The sequence below is a fragment of the Hyaena hyaena genome, unplaced genomic scaffold (assembly GCF_003009895.1).
Source record: "Hyaena hyaena isolate Hyena2069 unplaced genomic scaffold, ASM300989v1 scaffold_397, whole genome shotgun sequence".
NCBI lineage: Eukaryota > Metazoa > Chordata > Mammalia > Carnivora > Hyaenidae > Hyaena > Hyaena hyaena.
The window spans coordinates 469,708-497,085 of record NW_024081028.1 but is presented as its reverse complement, the minus strand read 5'-3'; the positions used below and the strand labels follow the sequence as shown (position 1 = coordinate 497,085).

The following is a 27,378-nucleotide window of genomic DNA, read 5'->3' as shown; positions in this document are numbered from 1 at the left end:
AAAAAAAATCAAGAAACCTTTATGTATTGATATAGGACAATCTCAAAAATATGTTAAGTGGAAAAGACAAGGTGAAGAACAGTGTGCACTACAGAGTACGATCTATGAAAAAGATCTCCAGAAGGATTATCTGACAGACACTATAGGGAGAACTGGGTACTAAAAACAGGAAGGAGACTTTTCACTGTACATCATTCCGATTTTTGAACTTTGAATCAAGTGACTGTTACATGTTCTGATGAAAAAATTTTTCTTAGGAGATAAAATTTTGAAATAAAAGCAAACATTCCAGCAGAAATACAAAATTCTTTTAGGTAAATTCAAATTAGCAACTGTTACATTTCTTTCATCTGATGGATAAACTTTTCCACGAGTCCATTGAGTCTTTCAGGTTCCATCAGCTTATTTACCAATTCTTGCTCAACAGCCATTAGGGCTAGGCCACTAAGCTTCTCTTGTCCCATGGTATGACATAAATATGTTTTAAGACGAGGCAGTGTGGAAAATGAGTTTTCAGCACTTGAAGTTACTGGCCAAGACAAAGCAATATATAATAACTTTGATATGCAAGGAATATTATTGTGAAGACCATGCTGGATAAACAAATAGCCAAGATTAATGAAGTTGATACAATCATAATCTATGACAAAGTTAAGCTTTGCATATTGCCGATAAAATCTAAGTTCTGGGATGATGTCTGCATCAAGTTTATAAAATTCTTGGACATGTTTGGCTGTTGCTTCATTTAATGGTTCACTCCATTTAAATAATAGTTCTGAAATTTGCTTCATTTTGCAATAATCAAACTCTGAAAAACATAATTTTAAATTATTTAATATAGTGTCCAATCCTTGGTAATAAATATTAATTTTATATTGTTCTTCTGTTGAGGTAGGAAAAAACATACTATCTGAATTGACAAGATCTATTGTTTTCTGAATTTTTCTTCTTTTCTGAAAAGAAGGTCTTTCTACTTCAAAACTTTTACTGGTTATTTTTTGACATATTTCCTCTGCTCCATCCCAGATAGTTTTGAAATAGACATCATTTCTTTCAGATGATAAACATTCCAAAATTGCTTCTATTTTTGAAGACAATGAAAAAATATCTATAGTTTCACTCTGAAGCTCTTTGGAAAGAATTCCTGTAACACTTAACACTCGATAAAGAAATTTCAAACAAAAGATAAATTCAAATTTGGAAATCAATGTTAACAAATCACTCAATTCATCAGCCAAACTTGTGTTTGAAGAATGTCTTGATACAAATTCCAGTGTTTCAATAATCTCTGGAAGACCCTCTATCACTGATAGTAACATCTGATCATGGACTGTCCAACACGATTGTGATGTATGTTTCTTGCATGTTTTGTTTTGACTTAGCTTACAAATGTTTTCAAAATTTGCAGACATTTCCCCAGACATATGAATAGCGTTGAATAAAGAGCTGAGAGTATTTAGAGTAATTCGGAGTTCTTTCACTTCTTTACAAAACCTAATTACTGCTAAATCCAAAAAATGTGCATAACAATGTACATACAAAGCTCTTGGCTCTTCTTTTTTGAATTCTGCTGCAATTTTATTAAATTTCCCCCTCAAATTTATGGTACTATCATAGGCCTGGCCACATATTTTACTCAAATCAACTCCAATTTGCTGAAGGTAAGTTATGATGGTTCTATGTAAGTTAGTCCCAGTCATCTCTTCAACATCTATGAAACCCAAGAATCTTTCTTTTATTAAGATAGCCTTTGACATTTTTTGTGGGTATCTTACACAAATCGAAAGCTGTTCTGCAGTGGCACTACCAGTTGTCTCATCACATATTATCGAAAAAGCTGGCGAGACATTGATTTCATTCACAATATCTTGCAGCATTTCGGTCTTTATTATTTCAATAATATCATTTTGAATCTGTGTACTATTATAGAAGTCAATTTGTGAATTCAGAAGTCGGAATATTTCCTCTCCTTTATCTTTTGCTCTGATTTCTAACAATTCTAAAAAATTGCCTTTATTCACAGTTGAAACTGACTGGTCATTTTCCCCTAATGATAAACTCTGCTTTCCAAGAAATAAAATATTTTCAATTATAAGCTGTAGGTACTTTTTATTTCCTTCAATCTGTTTTGAATGAATAGATACATTTTCATTGACAGCTTCATCACAAAACTGGTATTCCCTCCAAAACTGCAATGACTTCAAATGCATTTCACTTTTTTCATGCTTTCTGAATTTTTCCAGAGTCTTTTTCCAATTAGAAATTCCTTGGGCTGCTAATGATTCTTCTCCACAACTAAAATATTTTTGGCAGAACAACTGGCATGAATAACAGAATATCACATCTTTTTTAATACTGTTTTTCAAATGCTGGAAATTTGAACACCAGGATTTTTTAATATTTCGTGATTTATCTTTAACTTTTAGTACTTTGGATGTAAATTTTGGATGACGTAGTCCATCACTTATTTTCACAGATTTCATGTTGTATGTAGCATCTTGGTTTGACACTTGATCTTTTTGTACTTCTACACTGGGGCCAACCGTATTCTGATGGGATATTGATGAAGACGGTGAAAGGCTTGGCTGTTCACTATTAGCAACACTAGTACTTGATTCACTGGGTAAACTCTTAGAAATGTTTGGGAGATAAAAACAAAAACAATTGTTTAAGCAGTAATCAAATGATTAAAATATTAAACATATCTATTTTAATAACAATAAAATAGCTATGTTGCAATATGAGCTCCACTAGGGGGAAACATTAACAATTATTTATAATGTAAAGTTGCAATCTAGATTCAGCATTAATAATATGTTCAAAGAATCTTGGGGCATCTGGGTGGCTCAGTCAGTTAATTAAGTGTCTGACTCTTGATTTTGGCTTGGGTCATGATCTCACCTTTTGTGAGATGGAGACCCCTTTTGAGCTCTGCTCTGTCAGCGTGGAGCCTGCTTGGGATTCTGTCTCCCTCTCATTCTGCAGCTCCCCTGCTCACACGCACTCTCTCTCTCCCTCAAATTAAATAAATAAACTTAAAAAAAAAGTTCAAAGAATCTTTTGGTAGGTAATTGTAATTAAAATAATTTTTATTGCTCATGTCACTAGAATATTGAAAAAAGTACTAAAGAACCCAGAGGAAAAACTATGACTAATAATACTTATGTTTAAATGTTCTTATTAATAATTTCAAGTCAGACCTGAGATTTAGGAAACTGAATATTAAAAGATGTTTATTGCTCAACCTTTTTAGCTCTAAGATGAAAACAGGAATGAATATGCTCATATATATATATATACACACACACACACACAAATATACTTAAGAAAAGACAGCATCAAAAAAAGAACAAAACTTACATCTATAATGACATTTGCTGTTACTGAAGAAACTGTATCTGCTGAAATAAAATAGAGTATCATCAATTCAAGATCTTATACTATAATCTATAAAATAGCATCATAAACCCCAATTGTTTATTTCATATCAGACAACAAAAACAAACAGAATAGGGGCATCTCAGTCGGTTAAGCATCTGACTTCAGCTTAGGTACTGATCTCACAGCTCGTGGGTTTGAGCCCTGCGTTGGGCTCTGCTTCAGGCTCAGAGCCTGGAGCCTGCTTCAGGTTCTGTGTCTCCATCTTTCTCTGGTCCCTCCCCTGCTCATGCTCTGTCTTGCACGCGCTCTCTCTCTCTCTCTCTCAAAAACAAACATTAAAAAAATTAAAAACCACAACAACAAACATAGAATAGACAGATTCATCAAGGATGGGAAAACAGTGTATACGTCAAATATCTTTATATCAATTTTACCTTGTATGATATCAGAGTTCATGATGGGTAGGGAAACATGAGTATCTGCCAGTGACACTATATTGCTTATAATTGGAGTTGTATCTTTCTTTGGAGAAAAGAGCCCAGTTGAAGCATCATGTACTGTGGAAACATTTACTGATAAAAAGAAAAAGATTTCTCAAAAACCAGGCAGAATCAATCAACCAGAAAGCACTGTTTAATAACAAGTATTTCAACAAATAATGGAAATATCTAATAGGTTTAGGTATTGCTATATATGGAGTAAGGCTAAGAAATAGGTAGGTTCTTTAGGATAACACAATAATCTTAAACTGGTAATTTATATTTTCTATTATTTTATATATTTTACCGTTACATACAATTTCACAGTTCTTTATATCATTTGCTCGAAATTTCAAGCAAATCTTTACATGAAATTACCCATGAAGAACAGAAAAGAGATTCCTACAGAATCTCCTAATGGATATCATTTCTAACACTTCCAAGATTCTTACCCCTCAACATGAATGGAGCTAGACTAGTGTCTAAGCTTATACTGCAGAGATTTCTAAAATAAGCCACTTTACATGATGTACAAGCCCCAGGGGCATCATTCACTTTATCATCTACATAAATAGCACCAGTTGTTCTATAGGAGGCTCTTTGACAGAATACAAAGTTGGCTCTGGGTTGTGGTTTTCTACTTGTGAACTTAATACTATTTCCAATGAGCTCTACTTCCTGTAAAAAAATATAACTACTAGCCTTGTTTCTACAAAGCAGGGATGAGTACAAAATTCTACACTCTAATACAATGATCCACATAAATAAATATTAAGTCTATAGTGATGAAGTAGCCTTCCTTTTATATAAAACTACTGGAGAACTTTTTTTGCAACAAGTTTTGCACCGTTTAGATTTTTAAGTCAGTTTAATTTTGAGATGAATCAAGGTTATAAATTAAAGGAAAGCAGTAATATTCTTCAATAGTTTCTAAACCTCTGATAACTGCTAAATAAACATTACCTGTGGAAGATTCCATCTTAGCTTTATTGTAAGCAGAGAAACAGTTAATTGAACAGAAAAAGTCTGTCTTCCCCAAGTCATTGGTGGTCTCAATCATTTCATCTGAGGGCTTCAATGATTTGCAAAGAACAGATGTAAGTGTTTTGGTTGGTTTCTGTTTAGAGATTAAAGTAATATTCATATTCCCAGTATATGATATATATTGTTAACAAGCAAAACATACCCACCATTACTGTTCTTAGCTGAAATATAATAAGTAATGATGACGAAGCCACATTTTACACTTTCCTAAAAGCCAGGAAAAAAAGGCACTGCAGGGGTGCCTGGGTGGCTCAGTCGGTTAAGCGTCCAACTTCAGCTCAGGTCATGATCTCACGGTTTGTGGGTTCGAGCCCCGCATCGGGCTCTATGCTAACAACTAGCTCAGAGCCTGGAGCCTGCTTCGGATTCTGTGTCTCCCTCTCTCTCTGACCCTCCCCTGCTCATGCTGTCTCTATCTCTCTCTCAAAAATAAATAAAAATATTAAAAAAAAAAAAAGGCACTGCAGATTACAATGACTATAATGAGGGAAATAGATCAATCCAATAGATAACTGTGTTATGTCTCAGATATATATTAGTCACAGCAGAAATACATATGCAAGCAATGAAGGAGGTCACAGAAGATGTTTATCAATCCAGGCAATTAAAGCCAACTGGATAAATAAATAAGTCTTAAAATTATATCTCTTACCTCAATTCCACTTTAGATATAAACTCAGGGAAGCCTTTTATTGGTGCTAAGGAGGAGCCAGAAAAGGGTGCTTAAGACAAGTTGTAACATGCTGTGGGAATTACTGTTTTTCTAGGCTAACTTCATGGTAAAAATTGCAAGCATATTGTAAGAAGGCAGCACATAAGCAGTAAGATATATAGAATACAGTGCATTCAGTAAACACTAAGTGTACAAAGGTAAAGGATATAAATTGTGAGGTTCACCATCTATTGTTTTTACTGAAAGGGGAATCCTCATTCCCAGACTATGGCAATGGTGAAAAAGAACTGCTTTGGGGGACATAAAGTGCAAAGACAATCGAAAATATATAGGTTTTCTTCTGTGAAAGAATAGGATATTGGCAAAGGAATAATGAAACAAAAAACAGTCTAACTTTGAAAATTTTTACCCTTTATTAGTATGACTTTTTATATTGAGACACCCCTAACAATTTGCCAATATTTACCATTAAGTAATAATAGTACTATATATCATCTGTAGTTAATTGATTGTTCATATGGGAAAACTAATTATTAATTTACTCTATTAAGAAGATATGGGGGAAACAATGTGGTCAACGTATAACTATATCAAACAACCCACTTAAAAAAAAGTCACCCCATTTTTAGATTCATAGATTTGTTTTCTAATTTTTTTTTTTAATTTTTAAAATTTACATCCAAGTTAGTTAGCATATAGTGCAATAATGATTTCAGGAGTAGATTCCAGTGATCCATTCCCTATAATACCCAGTGCTCATCCCAACAAGTGTCTTTCTTAATGCCCCTTACCCATTTACCTCATCCCCCCACCCACAATCCCTCCAGCAGCCTTCAGTTTGTTCTCTGTATCTAAGAGTCTCTTATGTTTTGTCCTCCCCTCCGTTTTTATATTATTTTTGCTTCTCTAATTCTTGATTACAGTTAACTAACAATATGGGTTTTCTCCATTATCTCTATTACAATACTATCTTATTTGTATGGTGTAGCGTTAAATGGTGCTTTTTAAATTCTTTAACCCAAATCAGCCCTGCCCCATCACATAGGCTGAGTAAACTAGGTACTCAAAACAGGCTCCTAAAAACAGGACAAAGCCTATTTAAGTGTGAGTGATAAAGAAGGAAAAGATGGAATGGCTCCTATGCCTTCCATTCTCCCATTTCTGGTCCAAAGGCAAGATACTCTCATGGTGTGGACATTCTGCCATAGAAAAGAGGTGGCTCACAAATGACCTATTTGAATTGTTCAGACTTGTTGAGCATCCCATCTTCAATTGCTTGGTTTTAAGGAAGAATTTATGGAGAATTTGAGTTGGGTCTCAAAACATCATCTGAACAAGCAAGACAACAGTCCCACCTCATCAAAGGGGCTCAGACCACTAACTGTGTTAATCTCATTTAGTCCACCAAAGTAGAACCAGCTTCTTTGCTCTCAGAACCAATCACCCAAGGCTCTCCTATCAGAAATAGAGGATTATTTCTCACAAATTCAGAAAAGCCTGTGACATTCTTGATGCATTTTAACCTTGCTTAGGGTGTAAGAAAACACAAAATTAAAAACACCTTTGTGGTTGAGTCTTAATGACCAGTAGGCTATTGTTACTTCTGCTATCTATAATCTCAGTTTATAAACAAGCTTCTATCTGCTTGGCTTTTCTTTAAGGCAAGATGATCATCCTGAGATTTTTTTTAGGAAAATCTCCATATAGCATTTATCATGAATTGCTATTTAAGAGGAGCTGTCAGAAGTCTTTCATTTCTTCTCCTTCATTGTCTTACTAAATGAAACTATTCACAGTAGTACTAAAATCTAATCCCCACATTTTCCTAAAGTGGAACCACTCACAAGCAAACTAATGGAAAGAACTCTATCTTGATTTTTCATCTAGTCCCATGCAAATTCAAATGGAGTGGTCCTTACTTTATGCAACAGATCTTTATTCTTACCTGCTTATATGCTGTCATACCCTTTGAACTAGTAAAGTAATGGGACTGGCCTTTCATTGGAAGCATACAGAACAGACTAGACAGTGTGACTATAAGCCCTACAGTTCTCACAACAGATAACAAGGAGGCTGTTCAAATGAAACTGAAGAATAGGCATTACAACAAAGATGGTGTTTCACATTCTGGTATTTTAGTCTATACTGAATCTAGAATTTTAAAAAATTTACTGAAATGCCAATATTTAAGCAAAATAATCAGAATCCCTAAAGATTAAAAAAAAATTGCAACTTACAACAGTAGTCTTCTGACACATGCTGCACTTGGTTAAACTGTTATTAGTACATATGGTAACAAATGCTTTTCTCTTTTCTTCATATGATGAAAGACAAGACTGGCTGCAAAAATTTTTGCTAGAGGTATTATCTTCCAGCTGGACACTTATCACATCCTTTAGATTTAAAATGTCTCTAAAAATAAAAACAAGGGCACTATTAAACACTTTTATAAGTTAAAGCACACTCTCAAGTAACCCTCTCCCATTTTCATCTACCTGAGGAGTGTGCAGCAGCAGTAATAGCCTTAAAATAAGAAAACCTAAATTTGGTATTTAGTTCTAGGACTTACATTCAGCAGTGATGGATAAGTCATTTATATTCTCAAACGTTAATTCCTTCATCTATAAAATAGGGTCTATAAATTTTTTGGTAATGTTTATTTATTTTTGAAAGAGAGAGAGATTATGAACTGCAGAGGGGCAGAGAGAAGGAGATCTAGAAACCGAAGCAGGGTCTAGGCTCTGAGCTGTCAGCACAGAGCCTGACGTGGGGCTTGAACTCATGAACTGTGAGATCATGACCTGAGCCAAAGTCAGATGCTTAATTGACTGAGCCATCCAGGCACCCCTAAAGTAGGGACTATAAAGCACATCTGAGAATGCAGTTTTGAGGACTACCTAGTCTGTATAAGTTAGTGCTAGTCATAACACAATCATGAGAAATCACATATTCATACATGACCAAATTTGGAATCTACAAAAGATACAAAGTACAGTCTATAAAATTCCAGGGATCCTCCAGAGATTTTCAGGGGGTCCACAAAATCAAAACTATTTTCATATTAAAATGTTATTTGTCTTTCTCTCTGTGTTAACATTTCAATTGATGGTATAAAATCAATGATGGACCACTGCAATTCCACTCCCAGATATGCACCTCAAAGAACTGAAGAGGAACACTCAAAAAAGGATAGACACATGCATGTTCCTAACAGCACTATTTCAAATAGGTAAAAGATGATGCCAGGCTGGCTCCATCAGTAGAGCATACGACTCTTAAACTCAGAATTGTGAGTTCAATTCCCACGGTGGACCTGGAGCTTACTTTAAAAAAAAAAAAAAAAAGGCTAAAAGACGAAAGTAGCCCAATGTTCAAATCAATGAATGGATAAACAAATTGTGATATATCCATACAGTGGAATGTTATTCAGCTATAAAAAAAGAAGTACTGATATACATGCTATAACATGGATAAACCTCGAAAACCTTATGCTAAAAGCCAGACACAAAGGGTCATATATTTATGATTCCATTAACATGAAATATCCAAAATAGATAAATCCCCAGCTACAAGGCAAACTGCTTAATGGATATAGCATTTTACTTTGGAGTGACAGAAATATTTTGAAGTTAGACACCTTGAGTGTACTAAACATTACTGAAATAGCTTTTTGTTATGTGAATTTCACCTTAATAAACTGGGAGGAAAAAAAAAATGCTGGGTAAAACGTTTGCCAGAGCCTTAGCACAAATTAAGGCACTTGTACCAAGATGTCTTAGTACTTGTTACTCACTGCCATACATTCAGTGTAAAAATCATTTACTTTATTAAACTTCATCCTTAACCTCTTTTCAGTATTCTGTGGTGAAATGGGACATAGGCATAAAGTACTTCCCCTGCACACTTAAGTTTGACGGTTGTCTCAAAGAATATCTCATGTGGGAATGTTAACAGTTACAACCTGAGGTAGTTACTTTTTTCATGGAACACATTTTTACTTGAAAGAATAAACTATTATCTAGGAGTGGGTATCTGGCAAATATTTTCTCAAAAATGAATAGAGTGACTGTAACTTCAAGATAAACAACGGGCGGTATTCATTGCCAATGATAAAACTTGAGCTTTCATTGAAAATTAGAATTTTTGGGTACCTGGGTGGCTCAGTAGGTTAAGCATTGGACTCTTGGTCTCAGCTCAGGTCACGACCTCACAGTTTCATGAATTTGAGCCCCATGTGGGGTTCTATGGTGACAGTGTGGAGCCTGCTTGGGATTCTCTCTGCCCCTCCCCCACTCAATGCTGTCTTCCTCTTTCATTCTTAAAATAAATAAATATGCTTAAAAAATTAGAATTTTGGAAAATTTGCCGCCTCCAACTTGATTGCTTCCCAATAGTTAAACTTTCCTGATGAGATTAGTGGTGATGATGAGGATTATTTCTTGGGATGGTGATTTTTTTTTTCAAGCGAATGTGATTTTTGAAATATTGCATAAAGAAATATGTCAACATTTAGAAGATCTGTGTAACTCAGTGAACCATTATTTTCAAATTATGACAGCAGGTAACAAAAATCATTCATTCATGGGTAAAAAAAAAATTCAAAGTATAAACAGACCAATAATTTTAACTTAACACAGACCAATGAATTTTAACCTAACAGTACAAAAAATTCATTGATATGGTTTAAGATTCCACATTCCAAATAACCTTTAAGAACTAATACTTGGTGGAGAGTCAAAGTGCATCCACAAAATCTAAAAGGCTATTAAAACACTCTTCCCTTTTCTAATTACATATTTGTAGGACCAGATTTTTTTTTTTTAAACTTAAGCCAAAACAACACATTCCAATGAACTGATATAAAGGCAGATATGAAAACTCAGCCAGACATTAAAACGGTTTGCAAAACTAATAAAATCATGTTCACTAAATGTTTCTTAAAATTTCTTCTCACCAAATTAAAAAACACATATGGCTATTTTTCATTAAAAACATTATTTATGTAGTGGTGCCTAGGTGACTCAGTCAGTTGGGCATCCAACTCCTGATTTTGGCTTAGGTCATGATCCCAAGAGTCACTAGACTGAGTCCCACGTCCATGCGTCCCACGTCCATTCTGAGCAAGCAGCCTGCTTGAGATTCTCTCTCTGCCCCTCTCCCCCACTCTCAAATAAATTTTAAAAAATATTATTTATGTCAACATGCACGGAGTTATTAATTTTAAATGAGTTATTAGCTTAAACATTTCTGTTTTAATTTCGAAGTATATATTGGTAGACATAACCTATAAAGTAAAGCTCTCTGGCTCTTCAAAAATTTTTAAGAGTGTAAAGGGGTCCAGGAACTAGAATGTTTGAGGACCGCCATATCTGGCTACTGATAACTCTCAGAATAATTATCCAAATGAAATACTCCTAAAATCGACACTATTTTAACACTTCAACATTTACAAATCTTTAGTGTATTATGATCTATCAAAAATAACAGGTTCATTTCATGATCACAAATCAGTCATTTTACTGATTTAAAATACAGCTCTAATGCAGTATCTGGGTTGTGCTATCCTTGTACTTCATTTGACAAAAATTCTTCTAGGTTGCTCTGAGTGCCAGCTAGTGTTTAGGCATTGGGAATATAAACAGGAGTATGATCTGGTTCCTAATCTCAAGAGGTTCACAGTCTAACCGGGGCAGTATCAATTTTTTAAAATATTAATGTTATGATTAATGTCATGGGAATTATGAACATTATTAAAATACAGACCATGGAACAATTACTCTGAGTGGGTGGGGGTTAGTAAGAGAGGAAGGAATGGTGTGGGAATAGATAAGAAGTAAAGATATTTGAGGCAGACCTTTAGGACAGAAATTAGCCAGATGGAAAGGGAGGCAAAAGAAACTGCATCGGCAGAAGCATGGAAGTCTGAAAACGCTTACTGGTTTTTACTGCTACCAGTATACTAGATTGCTGGTTTCTAACCTACTAAGGCCTGATAAATACAAAATTTTAAAATGTATTTTCTTAAAAGTGCCGACAATTACCTTAAATTAACTCCTAAGCATAGGACTGAACAACTTTCCTATGTATAACTGTTATAGTTATATATTAGTGCACAGGGATATTCTGAACTCTGTTGATGGTTTTAGGATTTCCTGTTGGTTTCACTTGGGAAACTAAGGTGCAGAAACGACAGTTCTTCAAAAGAAGTCTTATCTTTCTAACATAATTTAAAATGTCATTTTCAAAGCTAACTTTCGTCTGGGCCATGAAACAGAATAAAAACTGCATTAACTCAAAACAAATTTTAAATCTCTATAAAAGAAACCTATATTTAAAAAAACTACAAGAGAAACAAGGACTGATAATTAGCTAAATACTGAGAACTGTATATTAATACAAGATGCTAATAAATGCAGAGAAAAAAATTTTTCAAAAAAAGCACAGGTTACTATGAATAATGGAGGGCCTCTCCTAGCCTAAGCACTACCACCTTTCCACCAACCTATGCAATAGTATTTTGCATCAAAAAAAAATTATATTCCAAAGAAAGTAAAACTTGCTTCTTATTTTTGCTCATACTGGATTTCTTTGTCTTAGAGAACAACTTACACACTATATCTTTCCTGTTTCAGCCTTTCAATCTACTTGGGAGATCTCCTTAAGATGTACAATGGGCCAAATACAGTAACATGATACCTTAACTTCTCAGGGACTCAATTTCCTCAAAACCAAAAGAAAATGTTTGGACTGGATGATCTTACAGTCCCTTTAAGTTTTATGTTTCTGCAGAGAAAGAAAGCAGACTGAAGAAGTGCTTTATTGCTCTTAGCAAAAAAGAAAGAAGACATAGTATTGCAGGGTGGAAAAGCACAAGAGAAAGGTGAGTTTCAGGGTCGAAGACTTGCAGCAAAGGGTAACACCAAAGCACCAGCCAAAGAAGGAGCTGAAGCAACCAATAAAAAGGGTTTGTGAGATTGTTAGGAGAATAGTAATAGTCATAATTAACACTTACTGAGGTCTTATTACATGCCAGTATTGTTCTGATCTCTTAAATCTATTATTTAAAGCTCTTAATTCTTATGTACACTGAATTAAACAGATGGGAATATTAAGAAAGAAGTTCTCAATGCTTTTCAAACTTTAGCATTATATATGTATCATCTGAGGACACAAGCATTTCTGATTCAGTGGGTCTGGGTAAGAAAGACCTGAGATTCTGTGTTTTTATTTAACAAGTTCCCAGATGATACTAATACAGCCGCTGTAAGTTGCAAAATATAACCGTAAATGAAGAAAGAAAGATTCAAATTATGGCAATCTGATTCCAAAATAAGGTATCTGAAAGGAATTTATTGTATTTACAAGCAAAATTGGTGACCTATATGTTTTCTTTGTTCTGAAATAAAAACATTTAAAATTTAGCAATAGCATTTCATGAACATTAACAAACCAGAATTATACTATGATAGAAGTCGCAGAGCACATTGATCTATGTTTCAGGGTAGAGTTCAAAGTTCTGGACATTTTCCACTAATTCATTATGAAATTACTACTATTTCCTTTCTCTGCATCTAAATTGCCTTACATATGTAAAAAAAAAAAAAAAAAAAAGTTAGCAATAAAAACCCCAACAGTAGCTCACAGAAATCTTAAAAAGATTGTATCTCTCCAGTTATGTTTACCTGTGACTATTCAATTTTGTGAAAGAATCAAATAACTTCTTGCAAAAGAATCAAATAACTTCATTACAAGAAAAAATTATATAATTTTATACCTTAGAAGATCCAAATTAACTGTTATATGATTAATGTGTTAGTGCGTCCTATACAGTTAAATGATAAAATAGAATGGGTGTATAATAAATCCCACTTATAGAGAATTTCAAATGAAAAGAATGGAAAAGTTTCAGAAGTCACACTATTTAAAGTTGAAGAGAAATAAAACTCCTTACATTTTAATTTGTGCAAATCTCTCAACAAGAAAACTATTTCTGAAGAATCTAATAAAGGAAGTGAAAGCAGAAGCAGCTTTTCACTAAACCAAGGTGATACTTCTTCAGAAAAAATGAAAATGTAGGTAATTACAACCAAGACTTTGATCCAGATCTACGTAAGGAAATAAAAGGGGGCATAATTTAGAATTATATACTTTGAGCAGTTAGAACAAGTTCTCTTGGGAAGAGCTGGTGAATTGGCAGATGAAATGTATTCAGTGATGCACAACGTGGAACAGAAGAGCTGAGTCGATCCCTTCCTCTGATAAGCAGTTTGCCCCTTCTGAAGAATTTTTTTACAACCAGAACAGGAAACCTGAATAGCTGTGGTTGAAACTGAAGGAAGCATTTTATTCATGCCAGATGATGTCAGAGAAAGCTGAATGCCTGTAGTCAACTGTGGAGCTATAAATACAAAACAGGAAGGAAGAAAATTAGTATTTACATAAAATTAAGTATGCACTCTTTCATTTTCTTTTAGAGGTTACTTATCCTGGACATGAAACCCAAAACAAACAATGCACTATTCAAACATATTCTAAAAAAGTAGAATAAATTGGCTATTACACTGGTTGGAATAAAATGATTCTATTACCACTGTCTGAAAATGTAGTGTTTGTTTTCAGTTCATTCTCTTGAGTTTTGGGCTGCTGGGCTTGACAATACTCCTAAAAAAGAGATGAAAATAATGAATACACTGTGTATAAAACCAGCAGTTATTCAATAGAAAGTGACAAATTATGTTTAAGTCTGTTCAGTGAATTGTATAATTAAACTGAACCACAGTACATACGCAAACATTCTCCTTTTGGTGACCTTGGACTGACAACACTGATAAATTACACTTTGTGCTATCATAACTAGATGTGATTTCAATAATTTTTGTTCACACAGCCCTTCAGGAGCTACTAGAAACAGAGGAGACACACTCAATAATGACATCTATTTTCCCTCCTTGCTCTAGTCATTAATAGCTAATTGTCTTCATAAAGACCATCAACACAAAAGTTGTTGGACTGGGCTAAATGAGTCTTAACAGAGGAGGTTTTTTAAGAGCAGCAGACAAGTTATCTAAACGTGATTTATGTGTTTGAATATTCAGTCTATGGACATTAAGAAGCAGCAGATACTTCCTAGATGGACAACATTCCCCTGTGTCACCAAGTCAATGAGAGTCATATCCTTACTTGATACTGACTTACTTTAGGCTATTTCTAAACTGAATATTAGAAATAAATTAAAACTGAATTTACTTTTTTTTTCATTAGAAATTTCAGCTGGTTCATATATAAACATTCTAAGGAAATTTGGCCCTACTACAGAATACTCACAGCTTAAATCAGTTTATCATTTATAGGTTCTTTAGCATATAATATATCTAAAAAAGTTTAAGAATAAACATGAAACTAATTTGGGTAAGATAATTACAAAGAAAATATAGAATTCTAAGAATTTAAAATGTACTAATTCTACTACTTTAACCGAGTCAGTAGCATAAAAACATAGAATTAGTTACTCATATGGTTTTAAGTTAAGAAAAATGAAAAGAAAAATGTATTACCCTTAGCTAGGCCCATAATATCCTAGGCAATCCTTTTATCAATCTAAAAACCCAATTTCAAACATCTATTCTTCTCTCAAATCTTATTCTTGCATATAGTTGTGATGGCACTTGACACAATATACCTTATATTATTTGACCAACTACTTTAGGGAAGATAAAAGATTTAAGATTTTCTTTTCTTCTTTTTTTTTTGAAGTTTATTTACTTTGAGAGAGAAAGGGAGAACACTTACATGTGTGAAAGTGAGTAGAGGAAGGGCAGAAAAAAAGGGTGAGAGAGAATCCCAACATGTGGGGCTCAAACTCACAAACAGTGAGATCATAACTGGAGCCAAAATCAAGAGCTGGAAGCTTAACTGGTTGAGCCACCCAGGCACTCCAAGATTTAAGATTTCAAACCCATAAGCCAGCATCTGCATAACTGGAATGTATACGTAAACGCTGTTCTAGAAAAAAGAAAATAAAGCAGAATACTTACCTGAGCATTGTCAGGTTCCGTCTTAATTTCATCTAGCTGCTCCAGTTGTGGTGCCACTGCTTTGGCACATTCACCATCTATCGGTGACTCTTTCATCTTAGTATCTGATGCAAAGGAATCCACCAGTTCCAAACTAAAGATTTTCTTCTTTGGGAATAGTATCCAGGTTCCTAAAATATGAATTGATGGAGAACCTGATTTTAAAATTAGTCCTTTTAAATACAGTAAGTTTCTGGAAATACAAGGTGTTTTTAGACACCTTGGACTCAAGGTTCCTTCACAGTACCAACACTGGCTTTCTTCCTTTCATTCATTATTCTCCAATACGGCTTTGCTTTATAATTCTCTGGTAGACATATCTATGCTTTCTTCTGGAACTAGTCTTCTCTACTTCTACTCCCCCAGGCCTGACTACAGCATAAACCCACCAAACTCACAAGTTTACTTTTAACTTACTAAATAGTCTTAGGACTATTTACTAATGTAAAGTCTTCCATCCAAGGTTAATTCAAATACCTGTAGTCACTACCTCTCCCCCAACATTGCCTTTCTATAGGGCCAATTATCTGTGTCTTTTGCAACTCTAATTCCTCTCCTTATTGGCTTTTCACATAGAAACATTCAAATACATTAATGGATCCAACTTAAAAAATTTTTAATGTTTACTTTTGGAAGTGAGACAGAGCGTGAGCAAGGGAGAGGCAAAGAGAGGGAGACACAGAATCCGAAGCAGGCTCCAGACTCTCAGCATAGAAAGATCCAACTTTTAAAGCTATTGCCCTCTCCCTGACCATGCCCTTCCTTCATCCTTGAAATTCTCCCTTTCCTTGAATCCTATGACTCTAAAACCTATTTCTCCTATCTCTTTGCTGGTCCTTTTTTTTTTTTTTTTTAAAGTTTATTTATTTTGAGAGAGAGAGAGAGAGAAAGAAAGAGCATGAGCATGGGGAGGGGCAGAGAGAGAGGGAGAGAGAATCCCAACTCTAATTTTAGGTTTCACAGGGTCAGCAAAGAGCCTGCTGAAGGGCTTGATCCCACAACCTGTGAGATCATGACCTGAGATCAAGAATCAGATCCTTAATCGACTGAGCCACCCAGGTGCCCTACCTTCTAAATAAGTTTTGAATCTATTTTTCCATTACACCTCATGCCTGCCTTCCCCCAACCCCCATCAATGGATTCCTTTTTGAGAACTAAATAAGACAGCTAAAATCCAAAATCACAATATAAAAGATTGTTGTGCATTAACAATAAATAAAATAAAAAATAATAAATGTTTTATTATTTAAACATTAAAAAATAATGCCAGGGGGGCCTGGGTGACTCATTCGGTTCAGTGTCTGACTCTTGATTTTGGCTCAAGTCAAAATCACAGTTTTGTGATATCACAGTTTGTGAGTTCGAGCCCCACATTGGGCTCCAGGCTGACAACATGAAGTCTGCTTGGGATTATTTCCCCCCCCATCTCTGTACCCCTCCCTGGCTCAAGCTTGCACGATCTCTCAAAATAAACTTGAAAAAAAAATTCTATTTTATAGCCCTTGAGAAACTATAAAAGTGCCTTTTTTTAATGTTTATTTTAAGAGAGAGAGAGAGAGCCAGTGCAGAAGAGGGGCAGAGAGAGAGAATCGCAAGCCGGCTCCATGCTGTCAACATAGAGCTTGACCCGGGGCTTAACTCCAAGAACCATGAGATCATGACCTGAGCTGAAATGGAGTCAGATGCTTAGCTGACTGAACCATCCCCACAAGTGCCTTTTGATAGCCTAGTCCCAAGGCCTCTTTTTCAAGGACAGACCGGTTCCTTGTATCTTCTTTTCTCTCATCTGAGATCTCTCTCCTCCCTTTTCTGGTAGCTTTTAGTAAAATCCGTTATCTCAAAGGAGAATATTAAATGAATACTTAAGGCCTACCTGTGAAGTGCAATAAAAGCTCATACGGCCTCTGCCCAGCCCATCTGAGCACTAAATACAACTAGCAAAGTAAAACTCACTGGAAATTAACTACTAGATGATTATTCACCTGAAAGAAAATATGCAAGTCTAAAAATATATTAAGGGGCACCTGGGTGGCTCACTTGGTTAAGCGGCCGACTTCGGCTCAGATCATGATCTCACAGTTTGTGGGTTCAAGCCCCATATCAGACTCTGTGCTCAGCTCAGAGCCTGGATTCTGCTTCCAATTACGTAACACACTCTCTCTGCCCCTCCCCCACTCCTGCTTTTTCTCTAAGATTAAATGTTTTTAAAAAAATAAATAAAAAATAAAAATATATTAAAAAGTACCTACTGGGGTGCCTGGGTGGCTCAGCCGGTTAAGCATCCAACTACAGATCAGGTCATGATCTTGCGGTTGGTGAGTTCAGGCTCCACAATGGGCTCTGTGCTGACAGCTCAGAGCCTGGAGCCTGCTTCAGATTCTGCCCTCCCTCTCTGCCTCTCTCCTGCTCACACTCACACGCGCGCGCTCTCTCTCATGCTCTCTCTCTCTCTCAGAAACAAATAAAATGTTAAAAAAAAAAAAACAGAAACAAAAACAAGGCACCTATAAGCTTTTGCATCTTGGAATCCCTTCAAGTGTGTTAGTTGTCACACAAATAGGAAAATAACAGAAAACACCCTGAAAGTGTAATAATTAATCTAAAATATGTTTCAGAAGCAGGGGAGAACAGCATAGAACATTTAACTATTAGAAAAACAAAAAGAGCAAAAAACATATATGAATAATAAATCCAGGACTTCCAACATGATGCACATTAATGTAAAATAAGTCCTAGAAACCTTTTTTTTTTTTTTAAGGATTTTACTTTTGGGGTGCCTGGCTGGCTCAATCTTGGGGTTGTGAGTTTGAGCCATGTTAGGTATACTTAATAAAAAAAACTTTAAAAAATATTTTATTTAAAACAATTTTTTAAGTGTATTTATTTATTGAGAGAGAGAGTGCATGCACAAGTGGTGGAGGGCAAACAGAGAGTCCCCCCCACCCCCCCAGGCTTCACACTCTCAGCATAGAGCCTGATGTGGGTCTTGAACCCATGAACCATGAGATCATGACCTGAGCTAAAACCAGTCAGATGCTCAACTGATTGAGCCACTTAGGCACCCCCCCCCCAAATTTTTATTTTTAAGTAATCTCTACACCTAACGTGGGCCTTATATTCATGACCCCAAGATCAAGAATCACATGTTCCTTCAATAAGCCAGCCAAGTGTTGAAACCTCTTTTTAATACAGTCTCTCACCTGTCTTTCCCAACTGAGGCTATACTGTGTAAAGCTGGAGAGTATTAATAGTCCTAGGATAATGTGGCACATATTCCTCATGGTTACTGCTACTTGGTAATAACCAATTAACACATTTTAATATAAGCCAAAGAGGAATATAACCTGAAGCAGAAAACAAAATTCACATTTTTTTAAAAAAAAATTTTACATTTATTTATTTTTGAGAGACAGAGCACAAGTGGAGGAGGGGCAGAGAGAAAAGGAGACACAGAATCCGAAGCAGGCTCCAGGCTTCGAGTGGTCAGCATAGAGCCTGACGTGGGGCGTGAACTCACAAATTGTGAGATAATGATCTGAGCCGAAGTTGGTTGCTTAACCTACTGAGCCACCCAGGCGTCCCAACATGTTAATTCTTAAAGTAAAATAGAAGACTGCAAAGAAATTGAAAGCTCTTAGGAGTTATTTCCAGACATACAAACAGACCTCCAGAAAGAATGTATGCACTTTCCTCCTGGAAAATTGGTACAATATGGCATATATAAGCTTGATGCTCCAAACTGCTTACCTTTAATCTTGTAATTTTTCCCCACTATACTGTGTTCATACTGTTCTCCTACCTGTAAAGTCATTTTTGCCTATTCAAATCCTACTCAGCTTCTAAACCAACTCAGCTCCAAGTTTTATCAGATTGCTAAGAATTTAAAATAAAGCTGATAAATCTAGGGATGCCTGGCTGGCTCAGTCAGCAAAGCACGTGACTCTTTTGATCTCTGGAGTCTTGAGTTCAAGCCCCAGGTTGAGTGGAGAAATTACTTAAAAAAAAAAAAAAATCTAGGCAAAACAGAGTAACCTTCAGCATAATAAACCCTCCTACTGAAAACAATGATAAAATTAACAGGCTTTACCCCGGAAGGTACTTTCCAGAGCAGAGGAACAAGCCCAAACAGAAAACAAGGGCATACTGAGCTACCTGGGTCGCCAAAATAGCTGGAACTCTAGAGGCACAAGGGAGAGGTGGGAACCAAGGAGAAATAAGCCCCCCAATATGCATACAAATACCCTCCTTCTCCACTTATTAGCTGACTTCTAAACTGCTTACCTACAGAGTATGGTTCCAAAAAATATAGCAGACAATAGCAACTGGGAGTCTAAAGAGCTGAAAAGAGATTATAGTAGCTTTGCAGAGCTAAGAACAAAGCTGAAATTTAAGCCTAGCAAAGGTAGAGAGGACTTGGTAAAGACCTCTCGACTTGGTCTTTACCAAGATCTTGGTAAAGATCTCGACTTGCAGTTGAGACTCTAGGGGCACCATGTGCTCGAGTACAGACAACAACCCAGAAGAAAAGACCACTCACTAGAAGAAAGCAAACCAAAATAAATCAGCCCTAACAAGGCCTAACACTAATCCTCAACAGGATTAATGTAATCTATAACTATCTGCCTGCCTACAGGAAACAGCACTCTCTGGAGTTAGTGCATTTAAAGTCCTTAAATTTTTTCATCCACAATGTTCACAATACAATAAAAACGTATGGGTACACCCCAACCAAAAATTCCCAAATAACACTGATCAAAACCAATTAAAAGAAAAAAGACAATAAAACTGACCTATAGGTGGCATTTATATTAGTATTATCAGGCTAGGTCTTTGATACATTTGAGAAAACAGAGAAAAACACGAAGTTTAGTAGAGTCTTGGAATAATTTTAAAAAAAAGAGTTAATGGAAATTTGAGAATTGGAAAACAGGGAAATTAAGAGTTTAATAGATAAATTTTATATCAATAGTAGAAAGTAGTTCAGACTGATGCATAAAAGGGTAAAAATACAAATTAATATAAGCAACATGTAAGGAGCATAGCAATACATCTATTTACAGATGTAAATAGAGTCCCAAAATAAGAGTAAACATACAATGCAACAGATATAACATTTGAAGAACTACTGGCTGGACAATTTCCCCCAGATGAAGAAAAATATCAAACACCACAAATTCAAGAATCTCTATGAATAACAAATAAGGTAAATAAAGGGAAACACAACTATGCACATTATAGTTACAATGGTGAAAACTAAAAATAAAATCTTAAACGCAGCTGAAGAAAAAAGACATAACATAGAGGAGAAAAATTAGAATAAAGTTGTTTTCTTGTCAGAAACAATAAAGACCCAGGCGCCTGGGTGCTTCAGTTGGTTAAGCATCTGACTTTGGCCCAGGTCATGATCTCATGGTTCAGTTCGTGAGTTTGAGCCCTACATTGGGATCTCTGCTGTCAGCAGGGAGCCTGCTTAGGATCCTCTGTCCCCTTCTCTCTCTGTCCCTCCCCTACTCACATTCTTCTCTTTCTCAGAAATAATAAATTTAATAAAAAAAAGAAACAATGAAGTCCAGGAGCCAATGGATCACCTTTGAGATGCTGGGGGAAAAAAATACTACAAAATTCTCTAGTCAGTAAAAATATCTTTCAAAAATAAAGGTAAAATAAGGACATTTTCAGATAAATGAAAATGAGAATTTATCATAAGCAAACCTATAGTATAGAAATGCTAATGAAAATTCTTTAAGTGAAGTACTCCATGGAAATTTGGTGTAAAGACTGGAAAGGGAAAAGTAAATAAAACTGCTTTTATTTGTTGAGGGCATAATTGTTGTATATACAGAAAACCCTAAGGAATATCTTCTCCCTCTCAATAAAATACTTGAATAAGTGAACTTATAAGGATCATGGGATAATACAACATCAATATTTAAAACTTTTGTCGTCACCACTCCACCACTGTAATAGAGATTTCAGTCAAGTTAATAACAAGAAGAAACAAGAAGGAAAGAAATCTTGAGGGAATAAGTAAAATTGTCATTACTTATAGATGACTGGTTGTATACAATGAAAATCCAAAAGGATCTCCAAGGAATTACGGAAATTATTAATTAAATTTAGGAAGATCAATATTCAAAAATCACTTCTTTTTACTATTAACAATTAAAAATTTTAAAACAACCATTTTCTATAGCATCATAAAACATCAAATACATTTAATGAAATATGTAAAGATATATACAATGAAAACAAAACAATGCTGAGAGAAATTAAAGAAGATATAAATAAATGGAGAAATAAAGCATGCTTATTGTCTTAATACTGTAAAGTCAATTTTCCCCAAATCGAGCTACACATTAGAATCCTAGTTTTTGTGGAACCTGCAAGATGATTCTAACGTATATGCAATGTATACAGAACCTAGAATAGCTAAAAACAATCTCAAAAAAAGAAAAAAGTTGGGAGGACTTACTGTAAAGCTACAGTAATTAATCTAAGTTTGGTGTGGTCACAAGCAAAAAGAAAAGTGACGAATGAGTAAGAAGGAGTATTCCTCTAACATTTCACTTCTTTGCATTATAGTTATTGCTTTATACATGACACTGCAAAAACTTGTTTTATTCACTTGTTTTCTGCAAACTCTTTTACTATCTTGATAGAAAAGCTGGATGGGCACCTGGGCAGCTCAGTCGGTTAAGCATCCGACTTCGGCTCAGGTCATGATCTCACAGCTTGTGAGTTTAAGCCATGTGCTGGGCTCTATGGTGACAGCTCAGAGCCTGGAGCCTGCTTCAGATTGTGTGTCTCCCTCACTCTCTGCCTCTCCACAGCTCACACTGTGTCTCTCACCCTCAAAAATAAATATGAAAAAGAAAAAGAAAAGCTGGAGGCAGAAGGCTAAATGCCTTTCAAACCAAACTAAAATATCCCTGCTTAATTCTATAGGCAACGGGCAGCCACTATTTATGAAGTACTTAGGTACTGGAATTAGAGGCATAATTAGGATGTCCCAATACTCTACCATAAATACTGTGCTAGCACAGTATAATCACAACAATTTAAGTCTATGCAACGCAAAAAGCAGAAAAGAGGGAAGAAATCTTCTAGAAGATAAAATTTGAACTAGCTTTGAAAGTATCTACAGGGGGGCCTGGGCTCCGAAACCGTGGGGGGGGGGGGGGAATGAAAGTGAGCTGAGGAGAGGGGTTAGGAGTGGAGAAAGAGGGAGGCACCTGGGTAGCTCAGTCTGTTAAGCGTCCGACTTCGGCTCAGGTCATGATCTCACAGCTTGTGGGTTCGAGCCCTGCGTCTGGCTCTGTGCTCAGAGCCTGGAGCCTGTTTCAGATTCTCTGTCTCCCTCTCTCTCTGACCCTCCCCTGCTCATACTGTCTCTCTCTCAGAAATAAATAAAAACATTAAAAAATTTAAAAAAAAAATAAAGTGCCTACAAAGGATGATGAAAGGATATTCCAGATATAGACACAGCTTGTGCAAAATGACAAACACGTGGGAACTACAAGAAGTGGAGTTACTGTTAAAGAAAAAGAGTGCCAGTGTAAGGAAATAACGTTGCAAAAGCTGACATGGGTCCTATCAGAAAGGTCCTTGAACACCAAAATCCTTGAACTTATTCTTGTAAATCAGTAGCTTTTGGGGTTCAGCACACATTTCATTCATATTATTTTTAAAACGTACTTTAAAAATCATGAGTTATACTTAATTGTGTAATATACTAAATGTTAAGTATTTTAGAGGCTTCCAAAGCCTCAATTTGTGCCAGATTAACAGTGACCTTCAGAAAATAGCTTTTCCTGCCATTTAGGTGAACATAGTTCAATTCCTTGCTAGCTTTGTCAGTGATGAAGAAGGCTACAGCTTTTCATCTATTCTTTTTGGATTGTGACCTGTTGTATATTCACTCAAAGAAAATCCCGGAATCAAAGTCACTATTTTAGCAACGGCATCTGCTCCTCTAATGCTCTTGCTTCAACCTACAAGTTAAACGGCAAGGGGCGCCTGGCTGGCTCAGTGGGTAGACCATACAACTTTTCATCTTGGGGTTGTGAGTTTGAGCCCCCACCCTGGGTATGAAGATTACTTAAAAATAAAATCTTTTAAAAAAAGGGAGGGGGGGTTAAATGGCAAACTGTTCAATCCTGATACTGCCAGACTTAATTAGTATAGTTCTTATAAGTATTTTTAGTTCTTATTATAAATTTTAAATTCTTCTCTTCCTATGTATTTGTGATGAGGAATACAAATTACTGTCAGGTGTTCCAACTCTTGCTGAAACTGCATCCAAAGAAAGCTAGAAGTGACCGTTTCCAAACACTACTCCATGCAAATGAAAATACTCTCAGTCCCCTGCACTAAAGCAAAATACTGAAATAAAGTGATAAAGATTGCACCTTCATCTAACACCAATTTCAAATTCGAATTCAAGAGTCACACTTTCGTAGTTACTAGTCAATCTCTCTTAGCTGAGACTACGTGTACACGTCTATTTACAAAAGAACTTCCATGATTTCATGATTTTTTTCTTTTTCTTTTCTTTTTTTTTTTTTTTAATTTGAAAAATCACCACTGCTTAATGAAGGAGAGCCACCGGTGCGATCAGATGAATGTTTTAAAGGGGCCGCGGAGAGAGACCAAACGCTGAAAGCCCAGTTACGACGCAGGGGCAGTGGGCGGCGAGAAACGCTGGAAATACTGGACGAAGATCCCCCGACTCTACGGACAAGGTTAAAGAAAACGACAAACACGACCCAGGGGCCTGACCCGAGTTCCCGACTCTCACATGGCGGAAGCCGCACGCAGGGAACCATCTTTAGGACGCCGGCCCGACCCGACGCTTCATCCTCCCTCTGACAGTCGAAACTCTCAGCCCCTTTCCGGCAAGGCGCAGGAATAAAGAACGACAACACTGCCACTTAAGGAGGCTTACTAATTTCTCTCAGGGACGCTCGCCGCGGGACGCTTCTCTAAGGAACTTCGACGCGAAACGGTCACGCAGACCCCGCCTTTTTCCCGCCGAGCTGTGCGTCTGAGCATGCGCAACGCAGCTGGCCGGTCGTAGTCCACTTCCCCTTAGCAACAAAGGGCGGAGGGAGCGCTGTCAGGTCTGGTCTGACCTATGAAGCCTTACTAGATGGCCCCAAATTTGGAAACTTAAAGACTTAGGTAGCGTCGGGATGGACTCAGGAACTGGCAGCTGGCTTTACTGGATTCAAGAGATAGATCTCTTAGCAATTTCTGTAAATCCCAATTTCTTCATCCTTGGGTGCCTGTGTCATAGGCATGTGAAGATTGGAAAGGGAAGGTTGGAAACGTTCCAGGTGCAGAGTAAATTACCAGCAAAAGGAATTAGCTGCAGCGATAGAGAGGGGGTTTGGGCTTTTTCCATTTGGAGGTGCTCTTAGTATATTAAAATAATCCCGAAAGTGTGTAAAAATCATGGTTTATTTTATTTTTAAAAATTTAAATCCAAGTTAGTTAACATATAGTGTAGTAATGGTTTCAGGAGTAGAATTTAGTGATTCATTACTTACATATAACACCCAGTGCTTGTTTCAGCAAGTGCCCTCCTTAATGCCCATCACCCATCTAGCCCATCCTCCCACCCAAGTCCCCTCCAGCTACCCTCAATTTGTTCTCTCTGTTTCAGAGTCTCTTATGGTTTGCTTCCCTCCCCGTTTTTTCAATATTTTCCCTTCCCTTTCCCTATGTTCATGTTTTGTTTCTTAAATTCCACATATGAATGAAACCATATATTTGTCTTTCCCTGACTTAATTTGCTTAGCATAATACATTCTAGTTCCAGCCACAGTGTTGCAAATGGCAAGAATCCATTCTTTCTGATTGCTGAGTAATATTCCATTGTATATATATTCATGGTATATTTTATTTTAAAAAAATTTTAATGTTTATTTCAAAGTCAAGAACCCCGAGATTATGACTTGATCCAAAGTTGGATGCTCAACCGACTAAGCCACTCAGGTTCCCCATTCATGTTATATTTTAAATGCTATTAATAATTAACATTTTCAACACCTAAAAAAGTATAGTATCAAATAATTGTGCTATTCCTAAAATCATAATAGGATTATAAAAGATATATAGAGTTGAGTGATGAATTTATTGCCATCTTGTCTTTGACCATACTTCTTGAGATACTATCAGAAGTCTATGTCCAGTTCAAAAGGTCCTCCTGACCCCTACTGCTATGGTTCCTAAATGTCCTCTGCAGTTAACCTCAAATTCAGACCCTTTAGTGATTCTGAATACTACATTGGTAACTGAAGTTAGTTTCTCCAAGTTATTCTTAAGTTCCTAATATATCTAGTAATTATGTGTATCATTTTATTATTTGTTCTATTTCCTTTGTTCCCTTTCCTTGCCTTCCTTTGGCTAATTTGAACATTTTCTATTATTCCATTTTAACTATTTATTACCATATCTCTTTACATAATTTTTTTAGTGGTTGCTCTAGTGACTGCAATAGACATAATTAACTTTTTATAGTCCATTTAGAATCAGTATTTTACCACTTCAAGTAGAATGTAGAAATATTATCCCTAAATAAATCCATTTATCCTGTCTCCACCCTTTTGTTATAGTTATTTTATGTATTAGAATCATAAGCCTCATCAGGCAGTGTTAATAATTTTTGCTGTCAAACAGAAAATATTTTATTTATTTATTTATTTATTTATTTATTTATTTATTTTTGAGAGAGAGAGAGAGAGAGAGAGAGAGAGAGAGAAGGAGACAGAGAATCAACCCCAAGCAGTCTCTACACTGCCAGCACAGAGCCAATGTGGGGCTTGAACTCATGAACCATCAGGTTCCAGAGGAGAATAGTCTATTATGTTTACTCAGATATTTACCATTTCTGTTCTTCTTTTATTCTTGATGTTCTTGTTTCCTTCAGGTATCACTCCCCTATCTGAAGAACTTCCTTTAGCAATTCTTTTAGAGCAGAACTGTTGCCAAGAAATTATTTTCGTTTTCCTTCTCTAATAATGTCTTTATTTTACCTCCACTCCTGAAGGATATTCTCAATGGATAGAAGCTTATTTCTTGATAGGGTGGGAGAAAAAAAATTCCAGTGAGGTACTGACCATCAAATGACCATCACTGACCTAATCACAATACCTGCATGATGGAGGACTCTGATTCCAGTCTAAGTTATATGATATTAATTTTGACACCTTCCCTCCCTGATCCATCCATTTGTGATGTCCAACGCTTGGACAAATTATGTAAGCTCATAGACTCTCCTTGAACTTAACCTACTTTGATTTGGTTTTCTGTCTCTTGCAGCCAAAAGTCCTGTCTAGAAAATGTACTCATGAGCAACTGCTGTCAACAAATGTGTTTTATTTTCTAAGTTAACACAAGTTTATCTAAGCAAGATAAGCATTGGGTCTATAAGATGTGTAGACTCTTGTTTCTCATAAATGAATGACTTGTGCAAGTAAAAAATATCAATGAAAGATATGCCCTAGGTTTTGTGTAACAACTTCAGGAGAACTGGAGCACTGAGTACACATCCCTGCTTCTGATAATAGGATTGAGAAAATACAACACTATTAAGAAATATTGAATTCTGGTCCCAGGTGAGGAGTTCCACTGAGTGTGCAAACTGCTTTTTCATGGGGCAGTTATCTAATTTTTGAGACATTAATTTGTATTGTGTACTTTCCTTCCCTTGCATCTTTGTCAGAGT

The 27,378-nt window shown here is 35.9% G+C and overlaps 1 protein-coding gene across 6 annotated transcripts; it reads right to left on the bottom strand.

The window, feature by feature from the left end:
* Window positions 1-24,673, bottom strand: ZMYM1 (zinc finger MYM-type containing 1). Of its 6 annotated transcripts, none has more exons than XM_039251712.1 (9): window positions 24,429-24,673; window positions 15,612-15,781; window positions 14,166-14,238; window positions 13,726-13,975; window positions 7,815-7,989; window positions 4,824-4,977; window positions 3,816-3,953; window positions 3,361-3,401; window positions 1-2,630 (listed from the first exon to the last, which is right to left on the bottom strand). In XM_039251712.1, the coding sequence occupies exons 2-9, from the start codon at window positions 15,705-15,707 to the stop codon at window positions 336-338; spliced, it is 3,222 nt and encodes a 1,073-aa protein (XP_039107643.1). In that variant the 5' UTR covers window positions 15,708-15,781; window positions 24,429-24,673; the 3' UTR covers window positions 1-335. The 6 variants fall into 6 exon arrangements, with proteins under 6 accessions (XP_039107643.1, XP_039107642.1, XP_039107645.1 ...); XM_039251711.1 differs by having other exon boundaries at window positions 24,448-24,673; XM_039251714.1 differs by having other exon boundaries at window positions 3,361-3,398; window positions 24,448-24,673.
* Window positions 24,674-27,378: the final 2,705 nt, after the last annotated feature.

What these genes read in the sequence shown, in the direction of transcription:
- ZMYM1 (XM_039251712.1), bottom strand. Translation starts at nt 15,707, where the DNA reads ATGAAAGAGTCACCGATAGATGGTGAATGTGCCAAAGCAGTGGCACCA. An exon ending in CGGAACCTGACAATGCTCAG is followed by an intron (nt 14,239 to 15,611) that starts GTAAGTATTCTG and finishes TCTCTTTTTTAG; the next exon opens with GAGTATTGTCAAGCCCAGCA. An exon ending in CAGCAAATGTCATTATAGAT is followed by an intron (nt 2,631 to 3,360) that starts GTAAGTTTTGTT and finishes AACATTTCTAAG; the next exon opens with AGTTTACCCAGTGAATCAAG.